The sequence below is a fragment of the Panicum virgatum genome, chromosome 7K, assembly GCF_016808335.1.
Source record: "Panicum virgatum strain AP13 chromosome 7K, P.virgatum_v5, whole genome shotgun sequence".
Classification (NCBI taxonomy): Eukaryota; Viridiplantae; Streptophyta; class Magnoliopsida; order Poales; family Poaceae; genus Panicum; species Panicum virgatum.
This window is the reverse complement of record NC_053142.1, coordinates 42645062-42660591: the sequence shown is the minus strand read 5'-3', so window position 1 is coordinate 42660591 and position 15530 is coordinate 42645062. Positions and strand designations below refer to the sequence as shown.

The following is a 15530-nucleotide window of genomic DNA, read 5'->3' as shown; positions in this document are numbered from 1 at the left end:
ACGGGAGGCGATTCCGCCCATGGGCCGAATCATTACCCAGTTGTACTTGCTCCCTAATTTTTTTTTTCTTCTAAAAAAACTTGTGCCCTGAATTTCTTCCTTTCTTTCTCAGGTGACGCTGAAGTCTCTCAAGTCTCGCCTGTCAAAGAAAAAAAAAAGGTGAAAGTCTCTCAAGTCTCAAACAAAAAGGGGAATGGCTTGGCTCTCGTGTGCACACCAGCTGTTCCTCCATCACCGACACCGAATAAATAAAAATCGCCCGCGCGCGCACTGTCTTCTGCATACATGCATAGGAATAGGATAGCGTGATTCCCAGGCATTCCCTGAATCTTCTTTTCCGTCTGGAGGCAACCAAACAAGGAATAAAGCTCGAACAAAACCCCGGCCCAAAAGCAAAACAGCTAGCAAAGGGATTCAGCTGCTGAGCATCTCACGTCAAAGCTTTTTTTTTCCCCTTCTTTTTCCTGCCAGCCTTCATATCCTCGTCCATCCTTTTGCTCGCGAAAGGAAAAATCCCCCCTCATCAAGTCCTCAACTCAGTCTCCCCGTAAGGCCGTAACTGCCACCTCGACGGCGGCTCGACGTCGCCGCCGCCGCTGTCGACCTTGTCCAAACGAACCCAGAAAGAAAGGCGGAGCAATGGGCAACTGCTTCACCAAGACGTACGAGCACGAGATACCCATCACCGAGGAGCCGCCGCCGCCGCGGCGGCCGTGGTCGCAGCCGCAGTACCGGCCGCCCCACGAGCACAAGACGCGGGACGTGCCGCTATCCTCGGGAACGGGCTCGCGCCGCGCGCAGACGCTGCCGCGGCCGCGGCGGCCGGCCTTCCCGTCATCGGGCGCGGGGTCGATGATGGGCCGGCGGGCGTCGTCCGGCGGCGGCGAGGTGGGCCCGGTGCTGCAGCGGCCGATGGTGGACGTGCGGACGCTGTTCCACCTGGAGCGGAAGCTAGGGAGCGGGCAGTTCGGGACGACGTACCTGTGCACGGAGCGCGCGACGGGGCTCAAGTACGCGTGTAAGTCCGTGTCCAAGCGCAAGCTGGTGCGCCGCGCCGACGTGGAGGACATGCGCCGGGAGATCACCATCCTGCAGCACCTCAGCGGGCAGCCCAACATAGCGGAGTTCAAGGGCGCCTTCGAGGACGCCGACGCCGTGCACCTCGTCATGGAGCTCTGCACCGGCGGCGAGCTCTTCGACCGCATCACAGCCAAGGGCAGCTACTCGGAGCGCCAGGCCTCCGCCGTCTGCCGCGACGTCCTCACCGTCGTCCACGTCTGCCACTTCATGGGGGTCATGCACCGCGACCTCAAGCCCGAGAACTTCCTGCTCGCCAGCCCCGCCGATGACGCGCCGCTCAAGGCCATCGACTTCGGCCTCTCCGTCTTCATCGAAGAAGGTTCGGTTCCTATTAATTAGCTGCTTCATCACAAACAACATACTACTGCACACTTCTCTCTGCTTAACGATACCAATCCCAAACAAAAGATTTCTTTTTCCAAGCTTAAGCTGGGGCCAGAAGTTGCAATAAACCTAATCACTATAGACAACCAATGCAGGTAACGTTTACAAGGACATTGTGGGGAGTGCATACTACGTGGCGCCAGAGGTACTGCGCCGGAATTACGGCAAAGAAATTGATGTGTGGAGCGCCGGAGTGATCTTATACATTCTTCTGTGTGGGTCACCGCCTTTCTGGGCAGGTGAGTGTTCAGACATCTTCATCCTAACATACTTACATTACCTCAGCATCAGAGCCTAATTGTCAGTATTTGCACATATCCGAGCAGAAACAGAGAAGGGCATATTTGATGCTATACTGTTCGGCCAGCTTGATTTAAGCTCCCTCCCGTGGCCCTCCATATCTGAAAGTGCAAAGGATCTCATTAGGAAAATGTTGGACAGAGATCCTCAGAAGCGAATTACTGCAGCACAGGCCCTACGTATCACTCTTTAACTGCCTGTTCATATATCGCTTCAGCTGTGAATGCAAACTTCATCTGCATCTGTATGGCTCATATTTCATCCCAAACAAATGAATGACTACTCTATGCAGAACATCCGTGGCTCAAAGATGCACCTGACAGACCTATTGATAGCGCGGTCCTGTCAAGAATGAAGCAATTCAAGGCAATGAACAAGCTAAAGCAACTAGCACTCAAGGTGAATACCCTTAACAAGAAGAATAACTACTTCTTCGCCTGCGTCAAATTGAGTTGACAGATTGTTTCCTTCCATGGTAAGGTGATCGCGGAGAACCTATCGCCAGAGGAGATAAAGGGATTGAAGCAGATGTTCAATAACATGGATACAGACAAGAGTGGCACGATCACAGTCGAAGAACTGAAGGAAGGACTGAGAAAGCTAGGATCGAAGATTAGTGAAGCAGAGGTTCAGAAGCTTATGGAAGCAGTAAGATTGCTTATTTCGTTTCATTTCCAGCCTTTCACTAAGTTAAGTATATGAAATGCTTCAATAATCATATGTTGGTGCAGGTTGACGTGGACAAGAGTGGCAGCATTGATTACACGGAGTTCCTTACTGCCATGATGAATAAACATAAACTGGAAAAGGAGGAGGATTTAATCCGTGCATTTCAATACTTTGACAAAGATAACAGCGGGTAAAATTAATTCTGTCCAACCAAGAAATTAATTTATTTTCCACGCATCATCTTGATGAAGAGCTATGTAATTGAAAAATGCTAGAATTTGTAAAGGCAAATTACATGCCACTCAGTTTGTTCATATAACAAATTAACAATGCTCAATACATGCTACCTTCACTTTGTTGTTTCACTTGGTTGGAATCATTATTAATAAAAACAAAAAAGGTTTAGTATGATTAACCGGAGACAACATACATAACAACTGCAGGTACATAACAAGAGACGAACTGGAACAAGCCATGGCAGAGCATGGAATGGGTGATGAAGCAAGCATCAAACAAGTACTAGACGAAGTTGATAGAGACAAGGTAAGAATATTCTTCTGACTAACCAGTTCCATTTGCATAGATTTAATCATCGCCCCCACTGAATTCACAGGATGGGAATATCGACTATGAAGAGTTTGTGGAAATGATGAGGAAGGGAAGTTATACCTGAGACAACTCTCTGGTCTAATGATGGAAGAGGTTGTATATATATGTTTGTTTCAACAAATACTGCAAGTACAAGCAACAATGCAAGTTTAATCAGAACAAGTTGCTTATGCATTTATGGTCCAGCACTACTATTTAAATTTGTTTATAACCGAATAAGCAACAAGAGAGAAAATGTTCAGACTTAAATATTGACATCATACTACTCAAAAAGATATATAGCCTACCTGAAACCACGAGATAAACCTGTGCAAGCCACTTTCACTAACAAAATACATTTTGTTAGGCTTTGTTTAAATTAAGCATGTTCAAAATAGAGGCCAGGAAAAGGAAAAAAATACGCTTAAACAAAATTATATACTTCATGGTAAACCATAATTTGTGCAGCATACGAACTGGGAAATGCTATTGCATTGCCATTTGCCAGCAAAGAATGAAAAATACAAGGGCAGGACAACATAATTTCTGTTAGGTGTTTGTTCACCCAAAGCAGCTGGAATTCATCAGGAAAGTAGCTAACTTTGTTAACAGTGCATACATAAGCTTGTGTGTCCACACCATCAAATCCATGTAAGCTGCACTGCCGGGAAGATATTAGATAATTTATTTTTTTCCAATATGAAGTGCAAACTAACCTATGATATTGCATATGGAGAAAAAAGTTGTTGTTTCCCTCAACCCTCATTTTTATTTCTAACAGTTTTTAATTTAGCCCGTTTTAAAGACTATGTATTAAGGCTTTCAAAAAAGTAATGAGGAACACATGATCCCAGACCAAAGGTTGGCAGGCAAATGAACAAAACAGAAGAAATATTTTTCTCCTAAAACAAAAAATAAAGGGAAAAAAAGAGGACTGGCTGACCTTCTACATAACTGAAGAAATATTTTTTTCTCTTAAAATAGAAAAATAAAGCAAATAAAATGAGAACTGGCTGACCTTTTACATATGGGCCTACAAACAATGGGCATCGGTCAACAGTCATATGGAAAAACCCGAACCACATCATTGGAGAAAGAACTCCGAGAAAGGAATCTGTGACTTCAGTTCATTGGCTCTTCTGCTGAGACTACGCAATGTCTCTATATGAGGCTCATCTCCTTCAACTGCAATTATTTTGGCAAAGTCCCCAGTGCCAAAATAGTCTACCATCCTATTAGCAGCCTCGAGTCCAGTCACATATGCTTTTTCCTACAACAAAAAAAGTATCAGCCCATAAACACAAACTTTCATTGTCACTCTAATCATTTCGTGAAATATTATGTCTCACTTTTGAAAAGGACCCATGTCGGTTGACAATCCAATCACCAGCAATAAACAAATTCGGAAATGAAGTTGATCCTCTTGGTGTGTACTTGTAAGAACCTGCAAGAAATGTATTTTTCCGTGTATCAAAATTAAATATTCCTCATATCATGGTATAATCTGAAACAACATTCTAAACCAGAACTTGAGATGTGCTTATACCGCAAAAATAGGATTTTGTTATTGTGATTATTGGTCCTTATCACAGCATGAATGTACAGCTAACGTTCAATTTGCTTGGACAGTTGGACACTAGCACTGAAAAGATCTAGAGTATAGCATTACAGATCACGAATGATGGTTAATCATAGATTCATAGCTTAATTACGACATACAGAAAGTTATCAAGAATAGTGGCCTTTTAAATGCTTGCATTAAAATGAGATCATGATATCAGTTCACCTGGAAGAAAGTTGATTACAGATTTAGGAGATCTTTTGACTGATTTTTGGATCACAGTAGCACCCTCAAAATCTTGTATGCACTTGATAAGATGCAATGAAGCTTCAGAGACAATATCATCATCACTTAGAGTTATCAGCCGGCTAGCATTATACTGCAAAAAGAAAATTAGCAAGTGTATCATACATCCTGGCCGAAATGCTGTATATTTTTTATTTGAATAAAGGTGGCCTTGAACATACAAATTCAACCTCCACTACTGTCATTGGTTCTTCGTAATAATCATCATATATTGAGGTAAGGTCAAAGAACGTCCAGCCAGATGAATCATCAAAACCAGGACATACATTCGCAACATTTGGAATTGTGATCTGTAATATTTCATCAAATTATTGGGGGCACAACGTGTAAACAGTTAGCAGATGAAATGCATACTACGCTTACCTTTTTGTCAAGCCATAATTTTATAGAGATCACGTCGACTGTAGACAGGTGAAGAAGATTGGCGAATTCTCGATGAGACCATAGGAATGGACTTTACTTGTCATAAAAGCATGTAAATTAATTTCAGATTCCAAGTTGTGAAACTTATGGCTCCTTACAAGACTATAGTTTCTTACCATGTTTAGCTTCCAAAATTACTGATTTAGGAAGCTAAGGCAAAACTGACCAGAACCCATGCAGTTACGGAGTTGCCACAAAAGTTATTACCTGTTTTTGACAATGGACTGTAGAGAAGAGAGTCCCATGGCTGAAACAAATGCATCTGCCTTATATATCTCGTCACCACAGACAATAGCAGAGATGCATCCACTATCCGTATCTATAGTCAAGCTTGATGGAACTTTGTTTGGTACAAATTTTAAGCCTTCCATCTCTAATGATTGCAGCCAGGGAGAGAAAAATTTTCCTTCTACGTCACCACGGCATAGCAAGAAGTCAGAATTTTCCTGAAAAGTAGGGAATTCAATCATTAAAAAAACTAGACCTACAAAGAGACAATAAGATGATAAAGTTTCATTTATCAAAGTATCATCTGGATTAAAACAGTCATTGATAATGTTGAAGAGCATAGAACCTGATGAGAGAGCATATAATAGTACAACATCCCCAGTGTTGCAGCTGCACTACACTGCTCACCAGGAGCAAACAGGGCTGCCTGAATAGCTGGCTCAAAGACTTCCCTGTAGAGCCTTTGAGAGCAACCATACATCTTAAAAAGCTCTCTTGCAGTCACTGCAGATGAAGACACCAACAATAATTTGAGAAAGGTAACTAGTCATGAACACACGTCGTACAAGTGGTCAACTCTGAGCTAGCTGGCAGATTCAAAATGTAATAGACAATGAGACTTCCTTACTTGAGTCGTATTTCCTCCAAGCAGTGTCTGTGTTGTCAAAGTCAATGACTGGACCAAAGCAACACATAATTTGTTAGGAAGTGAGCTGATGTATAACAGAAGCTGAACAGTTGGACACCGTACCTGCAGCTATGACAGGAATTGATGTCAACCTATCAATCAAAGGAAGGTTAGGGAACTGCAACCAAGAAAATTCAGGATATTATGACTAATTTAGAATAAGATAAAATGATAAGCAGAACAAGATATAAAGAAAACGTACCTCTGGATATGCAAAGACTCCAAAGGGTGCTGGTAACCGTGGCTGGTTATGAAATATGGGGAATTCGACCTACATGATCGATGATCATAAGGATTTAAGTTATATCTTATGCAGGAGGGACGTTAGCATATAATAAGATCATTTAAATCCAGACTATAGTGCAGTCAGTACAAAATAATATGAGACTTGCTGTAGTCTAAAAGAAATTTCTGAGAATTTTCCTTCTAATATCTAATGGACATCTAATATATGTAATAAATCCACCAAAGAAATAATTCGAAAAGCTGTAGAGACATTCACGACTTATTTCTCATTGGATTTATTATGAGAAATTCATTGACTATAATCTATTGCGATAATTCAGTGAACGAGTGAGCAAAAGAAAATGAAGCAGAGAAATTACTGTAAGTCCCTCTGGAGAATAGTAGGCCGCTTTATTCCATCCCGTGAAAGGCGAGATCCCCAGCTCATCGACTAAAGCGAAGATGTTGCGGTACGGATGCCAGAATCCTATGTGCAACGCCACGATGAATGAATTACTGAAACAGAACCGGCACCAAATTGAAATGTACAAGTACAACCTGATACAGTACACTGGAGATTGAAATACCTCTGAGGCCAACCTCCTCGGTTGGGCCGTTCTCTGCGGCGAGAAGCGTGACATCGTACCCCTGATCAACAAAACAAGTTGCGAATTGGCAGCAATGAACAGAACTAGCACACTTCTTATGTGTCCACGAATCCACGAGCTACTACGATTCACAGTAGATCTAGGGAAAGGCGAACCTGTTTGACGAGGTGGTGCGCGGCGGCAAGGCCGGCCCAGCCGGCGCCCGCGACGGCGACCTTCTTCCGCTCGGACTCGCCGCCTGGCGAGACCTCTGCCCGCACGGAGCTCCCTCGGCGGCGGCGGAGCCGGAGAGGAATGGAGGACGGAGGCGGCCGACCTCCGGCGACGAGAGCCGAGCACCCACACATTCCGTCCGCAGGAAGCTCCAGGAGTCGAGGAGCGCGCGGCGACGAGTGGCTGGTTTGTCCCCGCGAGGCGCGAGGTGTTCGTCTGTATACCCCACACACGAGCGGAGTCGAATGTTCACGTCTTCAACCTCACCTTCTATGAAACTTTACGCTTTTGTCCCCTAAGATCTCGAATTTGAAAACACTAGAGACGATGGACTGGTGCCATTACTATTTTCTAATTTTGGAGAAATACAGTTACAATTTGAGTTCTATCATTATAACTTTTCACTTCTTCTCACTTTGCTATTTTATATATTAATTGATGATTGGCTACAGTAACGTTATAGTAACTAACCTCTAATCGTACAGTCAAAGGTCTCGTTAGATTCGTATTGCGAAGTAGCGCAAGAGTTGTGGAGTTAGTTTATTTAGTACCTCTAATTATTAATCAAAGTTTGTGCTATGTGTGCTAGAACTCAAACCAAACAGGTCCTAAACGTGCTAGAACTCAAACCAAACAGGTCCTAAACAACAATATTAAGGACAAATTAATCCAAACACCGCAATCGACGGCGATGACAGAGACACGACAGAAAATGGCAGAGTCAACTGCTCAGCTCTGAAGCCATACGGCACGCCGCCCCTTTCTAACGAAAATGGCAGCACTTCTTCCTGTGCTGCTCACCCACCTGCTCCTCCTCTGCGCCCATGGCGCCACTGCCTCAGCGGCCGCGACGCCGCCACCCCTACCGGTCCTGCCGATCCCGTCCTACGCGCAGCTCCGGTGGCAGCTCTCGGAGATGGCGCTCTTCCTCCACTTCGGGCCCAACACCTTCACGGACTCCGAGTGGGGCACCGGCCACGCCGACCCCTCCGTGTTCGCCCCCTCGGCGCTCGACGCGGGCCAGTGGGCGCGCGTCGCGGCGCGGGACGGGTTCGGCCGCGTCGTGCTCACGGCCAAGCACCACGACGGCTTCTGCCTCTGGCCGTCGGCGCTGACCAATTACTCGGTGGCCGCCTCGCCGTGGCGGGCCGGCGCCGGGGACGTCGTCGGCGAGCTCGCCGCCGCCGCGCGCGCCGAGGGGGTCGGGCTGGGGCTGTATCTCTCGCCGTGGGACCGCCACGAGCCGGTGTACGGGGACACCATCGCGTACAATGAGCACTACATGGGCTGTCGGCGCTGACCAATTACTCGGTGGCCGCCTCGCCGTGGCGGGCCGGCGCCGGGGACGTCGTCGGCGAGCTCGCCGCCGCCGCGCGCGCCGAGGGGGTCGGGCTGGGGCTGTATCTCTCGCCGTGGGACCGCCACGAGCCAGTGTACGGGGACACCATCGCGTACAATGAGCACTACATGGGCTAGATGACGGAACTGCTTACCAGGTGTGCAAATTCTTGCCTTTGAACTACGAGATGATTGCTGTTATGGTTGTCATTGGGCTTTTGCAGGTAAATGTCTGAATTTTGCGAAGCAGGTGGTGTAAAGCTTGATCTTGATTTGGTTGTGGGACTGGAAACCTAAAATAAACTAAAACCAGCAGTCCATTTTCAGCTGCATAAATTTGCAATGGCAGCTGACTAGTTTATTTGATGGCATCTTCGATTTGGGAATCATCGGTGATTAATTATTGTGCTGGATGCTAAGATAAGACTTCAATTTTGTGTCATTTCTTGTGGCTAAAGTCTGCTGCACATTATTTCTATGACAGAATAAATAGCCCTTTCTGTTTAGTTCTTTACTGAATGCATCACTTCGAACTATGGGAGATAGAAGTAAATTTCGAGTACATTACAGATTTCACAGTATTTGGGTAGCATTCATATAGCCTACCCCAACTTGCTTGGGAAAAAAGGCTATGTTGTTGTTGTTGTTGTGGGTAGCATTCATATGTTTTTCTACTCGTCATAATGCAGAACTGAACACTCAGTTATGCATCTTCTATTCTTCTGCATTTAGGATAATGCAAAGATTGTGCCTTTAAATATGCAGGTATGGAGATGTTGAGGAAGTTTGGCTGGATGGTGCAAAGGGCGACGCAAAGAAGATGGATTACATGTTTGATGCCTGGTTTGCACTTATACATCAGCTACAGCAAAGGGTAGTTATCTTCTCAGATGCTGGGCCAGACACTAGATGGGTAGGAGATGAGGCTGGGGTTGCAGGTTATACTTGCTGGTCTCCCTTAAACAAGAGCTACGTGACAATTGGGCACACCATTGATGAGTAAGTAATGCAATGACTAGTTAGTTTTTTTTCTGTGTGATGTTTTTTCTAAGATTAGCATCACGCAAGCTATACTATCTACCCCTGTCGATGTTCTAGCATGGATGAGATCCCTGGCTAAAAGCTGTGCTAGGAATTTCAAAATAATTTTATCTCACTTGTGGATTTTGGATTTCTTAGCATATTTGTGAATTGGTATTAAGAAGGATAAATAGGGCCAATATGATGCTCCCATTCACTAGGAGATGATCTTTATGTGTTTAGAAGACATGGCATTTTAGTTTGACAGTGAATATTTCAGTTATAACAGCATATTTATTTGGAGTGGGACAGATATTCAGTATTTTTTTTCCTTTTGATAACAAGCTGTTGCTTTGAACCCACTCCAAAGGTAAACTACAATAATACATTTTGGATGGGACCAGACCTCTAACCTTCACTTTGAAGCATGGTACTACAATTATATATTCTCCAATTGCAAATGATGACTTATTCGAGCAAGTATCCTTGCAGAAGTAGATAATCACAATATTATGTGTAAATAAAATTGTAGTTTTCTTCTATTTGAAGGAAGGATAATGCTTATGGCCATCATTACTTGATTAGTGTGCAATTTTATAGAGCATTATTTAGAGAAGGTTGTGTGTCAGAAACTGTCTACTCCAATGTCTGTACCAAATTACCAGTCATTTTTAGCTTCTCTAGATACACAATTTTTACTATCTACCTAGACATAGCATATATCTAGATGCATCGCAAAACTTTGGATGGAGGGAGTATAATTTAGTCATAGAATATTGGTCCTCATTGAAACTTTACTTAAAACCCTTCATTAGTATAGTTCGGTATAACAACATTAGGCTAGACAGATTTTCCACATGATATAACCTTTATCAATGTGCGTATTGCTAGAATTCATGCCATTGACATCTTCAGAGATATCCGATAAAACAGAAACGATTCAGAGATGGTTTGTTATTAACGAACGACCTGCTATGTATTCAGTAGACTTGCTAAAAAATGCTGACTGTATTGCCAGATACCAACGCTGTGGGGATCCTTTTGGGCAAGACTGGGTTCCTGCACAATGTGATGTCTCCATCAGGCCAGGTTGGTTCTGGCATGCCTCCGAGAAACCAAAAAATGCAACAACTCTGCTTGACATATACTACAAATCAGTTGGTAGAAATTGTCTCCTCATTTTGAATGTCCGCCCCAATTCATATGGGCTCATTTCCGATGAAGACATGAAAGTCCTTCAGGAATTCACTGAGATTCAGCATACAATTTTCTCTCAGAACTTTGCTGCCAATGCCACTGTTACAGCAAACAGTGTTCGTGGTGGGCAGGATAATCTGCAGTTTGCACCCTCCAATGTGCTCGAAGACAGCATATACTCCTATTGGGCTCCACAGGAAGGGCAATCCAGTTGGGAAATGCTCTTCGACCTTGGGAAATCTACCTCCTTCAATATGCTCCAGCTCCAGGAGCCTATACAGCTGGGACAGCGTGTTATCGAGTTTCATGTGGATATCCTCATAGATGAACTGTGGCAAACAATTGTTGAAGCCACGACAATTGGGTACAAGCGGCTGCTGAAATTCCCAATTACTGAATCTCAGTGCCTGAAGCTATCTATCATTAGTGCACGCGCAGATCCACTGATCTCATTCTTCGGTGTCTTCATGGATTCTTTTTCAGACAGTTATAACTTAGAGAATTGCGACAAGCGAACAAATAATAATGAAATTATAATGTTGAGGACAGGCTATGCAGCTGGCAACAGGAGTACTGCTACCATGTAGTAGTTGCCGGGTGTACTGCTGGCATGTAAAAAGTACTACTTCTGGTATCCCCTGGTCCATTCACCATGCTAGAATCACTTGCATGTTGATTTGTTCTTTGTAATTCTATGTTCATTGGGCTGAAGAAGGCCATTAAGTTGTGAGCAATGTGTACATATCTCTAGTTTGGCTTGCTAAAGCAACTTGGAATGAGAGCTCCACTTTCTGCAACCATACATGTTTTTCTTCCCCCAAACTGGTTGTTGTACACTGTAATTGAAAGATGTTTGAATGCTTGAATGATGCAAGCAGGAACTTCTTCTGCACCAGTTGCTGTTTGAATGAATGAATGAATGATGCTAGCAGGAACCCAGGGACTCTAATTACATGAATGTGCGTTCTCTCACTTTTGTAAAATTGTAGCCACATAGATGAACCTCCTTGGAAGACTGATTTCTGAAGACTGAACTTGACAGATACCTTCGAAGGCATAACTGGTCGTTTACGTATCCTTGGCCTGAAGGCGGAAAAAGGAACGCTATGGCCTATGAGCCTACGAGCCTGTGGCCCCTCTGCCTGCCCCTCACGGCCTTACCCCCTGCCCCACCCGGTCGCGTCTAAACCCATCGAGCAGAGCAGGTGCCGCTGCCGCCGCCGCCCCTCGCCGCACTCTGCCGGCGACCATGTCCGACCAGGCGCCACCTTACGCGCCTCTCCCCCTCGTCTCCTCCCTTCCACCAGATCCTAGCTCCACCCCGACGCCGAACCCCACCCTTGTCCTCCCCAATCCTGGCTTCTCCAACAAGCGCAAGCGCACCGGATTCCGCCGCAAGGTCCCCTCCGGGTCCCCGGCCGCCCCCGCCTCCTCTCCCGCGGCGCCCTCCCAGCCGCCACCCCCTGCTTCCGCCGCCGACGACATCATAGTGATCAACCGGGAGCCTACCGCGGAGGCCGTCACCGCGCTCACCGCGGGCTTCCCGGCGGACTCTCTCACCGACGAGGAGATCGAGGCTGGCGTGGTCTCCGACGTGGGCGGCATCGAGCAGGTCAACTACATCCTCATCCGCAACCACCTCCTCTGCCGGTGGCGCGAGACCTACAACTCCTGGCTCGCCAAGGAGCCCTTCGCGACGCTCATCCCTCCCCACTGCGAGCACCTCCTGAACGCCGCCTACTCCTTCCTCGTGTCCCACAGCTACGTTAACTTCGGTGTCGCGCCGGCCATCAAGGAGCGCATCCCCAAGGAGCCCACGAGGCCTACCACCGTCGTCGTCATCGGTGCGGGCCTTGCCGGGCTCGCCGCGGCACGGCAGCTGGTGGCGTTCGGGTTTAAGGTCATAGTCTTGGAGGGCCGCAAGCGCTGCGGTGGCCGCGTGTACACGAAGAAGATGGAAGGCAGTGGGCGTTCAGCTACTGGTGATCTCGGGGGCAGCGTGCTTACCGGGACGTTCGGCAACCCGCTGGGAATTGTGGCGAAGCAGCTCGGCTTGCCAATGCACAAAATTAGAGACAAGTGCCCACTCTACCGTCCGGATGGATCACCAGTTGACCCAGAGGTGGATAAGAAAGTAGAGATTACATTTAACATGCTTCTTGATAAGTCAAGCAACCTGCGGTCATCCATGGGGGAGGTGGCAGTGGATGTTTCGCTCGGGGCTGCTCTCGAGACATTACGCCAGACAGATGGAGGCATATCCACACAGGAGGAGAAGAACTTGTTCAATTGGCATCTAGCAAATCTCGAGTATGCCAATGCCGGATTGTTGTCGAGGTTGAGCCTTGCGTTCTGGGACCAGGATGATCCATATGACATGGGTGGGGATCACTGCTTCTTGCCTGGTGGCAATGGGAGACTTGTGCAAGCCCTGGCAGAGAATGTGCCGATTGTTTACGAGAGGACGGTGCACACTGTACGATATGGAGGGGATGGGGTGCAGGTGGTTGTCAATGGAGGGCAGGTGTATGAAGGGGACATGGCACTGTGCACAGTTCCACTTGGGGTTCTGAAAAATGGAGGCATCAAGTTTGTACCTGAGTTGCCACAGAGGAAGCTTGATAGTATTAAGAGGCTTGGATTCGGGTTATTGAACAAGGTAGCCATGCTGTTTCCACATGTTTTTTGGAGCACTGACCTTGATACATTTGGGCATCTGGTTGAAGATCCAAGGCGACGTGGGGAGTTCTTTCTGTTCTATAGCTATGCGACAGTGGCTGGTGGCCCATTGTTGATGGCCTTGGTTGCTGGTGAAGCTGCTCACGATTTTGAAACCACACCGCCAACTGGTGCTGTCAGCTCAGTTCTTCAGATACTAAGAGGTGAGAATATAATTTCTACAATAAAAGTTTGATTTTATTCAAAAATAAAATTGAACCTTGCATCATTATAGAAGCGACTCTGCATAATGTAGTATTTTAACACCTCTCACTAAACCAGGAGTTACTTTCAAAACTTGTTCTGTATTCTATTCACTTCCACAGGTATCCTGAAGTATATACAGTTATGTCCGTGTCATATAACTGGATAGATTGCTTAAAGTCCTGGATTTTTCTCTAAAATATGCACCTTGTGTCCACAGGTATCTATGAACCACAAGGGATTGAGGTTCCAGATCCTCTACAGAGTGTTTGCACTAGATGGGGCACTGACTCCTTCAGTCTAGGTTCATATTCTCATGTTGCTGTCGGAGCATCTGGAGATGACTATGACATATTAGCTGAAAGTGTTGGGGATGGACGACTTTTCTTTGCTGGCGAGGCTACCACGAGACGTTACCCAGCAACAATGCATGGTGCTTTTATCAGTGGATTGCGGGAGGCTGCTAACATCACAGTCCATGCCAATGCCCGAGTAGCAAAGACTAAAGTGGACAGAAGCTTGTCAACAAACACACAGGCTTGTGCTACTATACTAACAGACTTGTTTAGGCAACCAGATTTGGAGTTTGGGAGCTTCTCTGTTATTTTCGGAGGAAAAGCTTCTGACCCAAAATCCCCAGCTATTCTAAAGGTGGAATTAGGTGGCCAGCGAAAGAAGAATGCAACTGAAGGTGCAAAGACAGAACAGAACCACTCAAACAAATTGTTGTTCCAGCAGCTCCAGTCACATTTTAACCAGCAACAGCAACTTTTTGTTTACACGTTGCTATCACGACAGCAAGCTATGGAGTTAAGAGAAGTTAGAGGAGGTGATGACATGAGGTTGCATCACCTCTGTGAAAAAATGGGGGTGAAATTAGTTGGCAGGAAAGGCCTTGGTCCTGGTGCAGATGCAGTGATTGCATCCATTAAGGCAGAACGTAACAGGAGTCGAGCTAAACCTGGCCCCTCAAAGCTGAAGAAGTCAATGAAGCCTAATGTTGTTGCGTCATGATCACTGACTGCTGATTTCTTGTGGAACCTGACTACCTATAGTTGATAACTTGATATTTACCAGGCAACGAATGTGTTCATTTGGATGGAGCATTTGCTCCTGCTGAATTTGTCTCAAGCCAACTTGCATAGAATATTTGGCAATTGCTTTAGGTTAAAGTAATTTCCTCTTAGATTCCAGTGATTTTCCTTTTTTTTCAGAGGCTGTTGTGATGTTGCATCTGAAATCTGGGGATTCTGCAAAGCTTATTTGTTGGTGGTGTAACCTCTAATTATTGAAGAAGCTTGTATGTGGATGTCCTTTTGTAATCTCAAATTGGAAGAGCAACGTAGCTAGTGTAAATGGTTTTTAGAAAAATGGATGAGAAATGTGACTTTTCTTGGATCTTTCGCCTCTATATTTTTCTCTATGCTCAAATGAGATACCATGGAAACAATTAGTTGAGGTCGTTTCTTCCTTGTATGTTTACTGCTTCCTGAATCATGCAGTTACTTCGCAACATTTGAATGACTGATGTGCTAAGCTCGTTCTGAAATGGATAAAGTGGTGACTGATTAATTTAAGCAGTAGCGCCCTGGTAAATAATTGAACTGCATATGTGTCTCACAGACACCTGATCAATCCAGTCTCCACGACAAGCCGAGTTATCTGCGCATCACCATCAGGCATCAGGCATCATTCAACGCATCGAAATATGTTTGCCTGATTTTTTTAGAAGCTCGTTTCTTGATTGTTCACTTGAGCTCCAGCAAAAAGCATGAAGCTA

At 45.6% G+C, this 15530-nt stretch overlaps 3 protein-coding genes and 1 pseudogene across 23 annotated transcripts; 3 read left to right on the top strand and 1 right to left on the bottom strand.

Annotated features, from left to right (window-relative positions):
• Positions 1 to 195: 195 nt before the first annotated feature.
• LOC120641420 (calcium-dependent protein kinase 12-like) lies at positions 196 to 3220 on the top strand. Of its 2 annotated transcripts, none has more exons than XM_039917536.1 (8): positions 196 to 1399; positions 1560 to 1736; positions 1803 to 1943; positions 2057 to 2163; positions 2245 to 2412; positions 2496 to 2623; positions 2877 to 2976; positions 3047 to 3213. In XM_039917536.1, the coding sequence occupies exons 1-8, from the start codon at positions 640 to 642 to the stop codon at positions 3104 to 3106; spliced, it is 1641 nt and encodes a 546-aa protein (XP_039773470.1). In that variant the 5' UTR covers positions 196 to 639; the 3' UTR covers positions 3107 to 3213. The 2 variants fall into 2 exon arrangements, with proteins under 2 accessions (XP_039773470.1, XP_039773469.1); XM_039917535.1 differs by having other exon boundaries at positions 224 to 1399; positions 1560 to 1703; positions 1791 to 1943; positions 3047 to 3220.
• LOC120641422 (phytoene dehydrogenase-like) lies at positions 1480 to 7507 on the bottom strand. 20 transcript variants are annotated; one of them, XM_039917549.1, is made up of 17 exons: positions 7216 to 7506; positions 7040 to 7100; positions 6833 to 6939; positions 6430 to 6498; positions 6291 to 6345; positions 6168 to 6215; positions 5886 to 6043; positions 5519 to 5757; positions 5252 to 5342; positions 5050 to 5178; positions 4808 to 4961; positions 4371 to 4465; positions 4040 to 4291; positions 3330 to 3366; positions 3103 to 3165; positions 2172 to 2259; positions 1480 to 2106 (listed from the first exon to the last, which is right to left on the bottom strand). In XM_039917549.1, the coding sequence occupies exons 1-13, from the start codon at positions 7405 to 7407 to the stop codon at positions 4106 to 4108; spliced, it is 1584 nt and encodes a 527-aa protein (XP_039773483.1). In that variant the 5' UTR covers positions 7408 to 7506; the 3' UTR covers positions 1480 to 2106; positions 2172 to 2259; positions 3103 to 3165; positions 3330 to 3366; positions 4040 to 4105. The 20 variants fall into 20 exon arrangements, with proteins under 20 accessions (XP_039773483.1, XP_039773484.1, XP_039773489.1 ...); XM_039917550.1 differs by having other exon boundaries at positions 2194 to 2259; XM_039917555.1 differs by lacking the exon at positions 3330 to 3366 and having other exon boundaries at positions 1480 to 1865; positions 5059 to 5178; positions 7216 to 7507.
• Positions 7508 to 8011: 504 nt separating this feature from the next.
• On the top strand, positions 8012 to 11723 carry LOC120641419 (annotated as a pseudogene).
• A 258-nt stretch (positions 11724 to 11981) lies between these two features.
• LOC120641416 (lysine-specific histone demethylase 1 homolog 3-like) lies at positions 11982 to 15150 on the top strand. Its single transcript, XM_039917527.1, has 2 exons — positions 11982 to 13710; positions 13971 to 15150. Exons 1-2 carry the CDS (start codon positions 12078 to 12080, stop codon positions 14762 to 14764), a joined length of 2427 nt encoding a protein of 808 aa, XP_039773461.1. The 5' UTR covers positions 11982 to 12077; the 3' UTR covers positions 14765 to 15150.
• The last annotated feature ends 380 nt before the right edge of the window (positions 15151 to 15530 follow it).

What these genes read in the sequence shown, in the direction of transcription:
- LOC120641420 (XM_039917536.1), top strand. Translation starts at nt 640, where the DNA reads ATGGGCAACTGCTTCACCAAGACGTACGAGCACGAGATACCCATCACC. An exon ending in TTCAGAAGCTTATGGAAGCA is followed by an intron (nt 2,413 to 2,495) that starts GTAAGATTGCTT and finishes ATGTTGGTGCAG; the next exon opens with GTTGACGTGGACAAGAGTGG. An exon ending in TTTGACAAAGATAACAGCGG is followed by an intron (nt 2,624 to 2,876) that starts GTAAAATTAATT and finishes TAACAACTGCAG; the next exon opens with GTACATAACAAGAGACGAAC.
- LOC120641422 (XM_039917538.1), bottom strand. Translation starts at nt 7,407, where the DNA reads ATGTGTGGGTGCTCGGCTCTCGTCGCCGGAGGTCGGCCGCCTCCGTCC. An exon ending in ATTATATGCTCTCTCATCAG is followed by an intron (nt 5,758 to 5,885) that starts GTTCTATGCTCT and finishes CCTACTTTTCAG; the next exon opens with GAAAATTCTGACTTCTTGCT. An exon ending in CAGTAGTGGAGGTTGAATTT is followed by an intron (nt 4,962 to 5,049) that starts GTATGTTCAAGG and finishes TTCTTTTTGCAG; the next exon opens with TATAATGCTAGCCGGCTGAT.
- LOC120641416 (XM_039917527.1), top strand. Translation starts at nt 12,078, where the DNA reads ATGTCCGACCAGGCGCCACCTTACGCGCCTCTCCCCCTCGTCTCCTCC. An exon ending in AGTTCTTCAGATACTAAGAG is followed by an intron (nt 13,711 to 13,970) that starts GTGAGAATATAA and finishes TTGTGTCCACAG; the next exon opens with GTATCTATGAACCACAAGGG.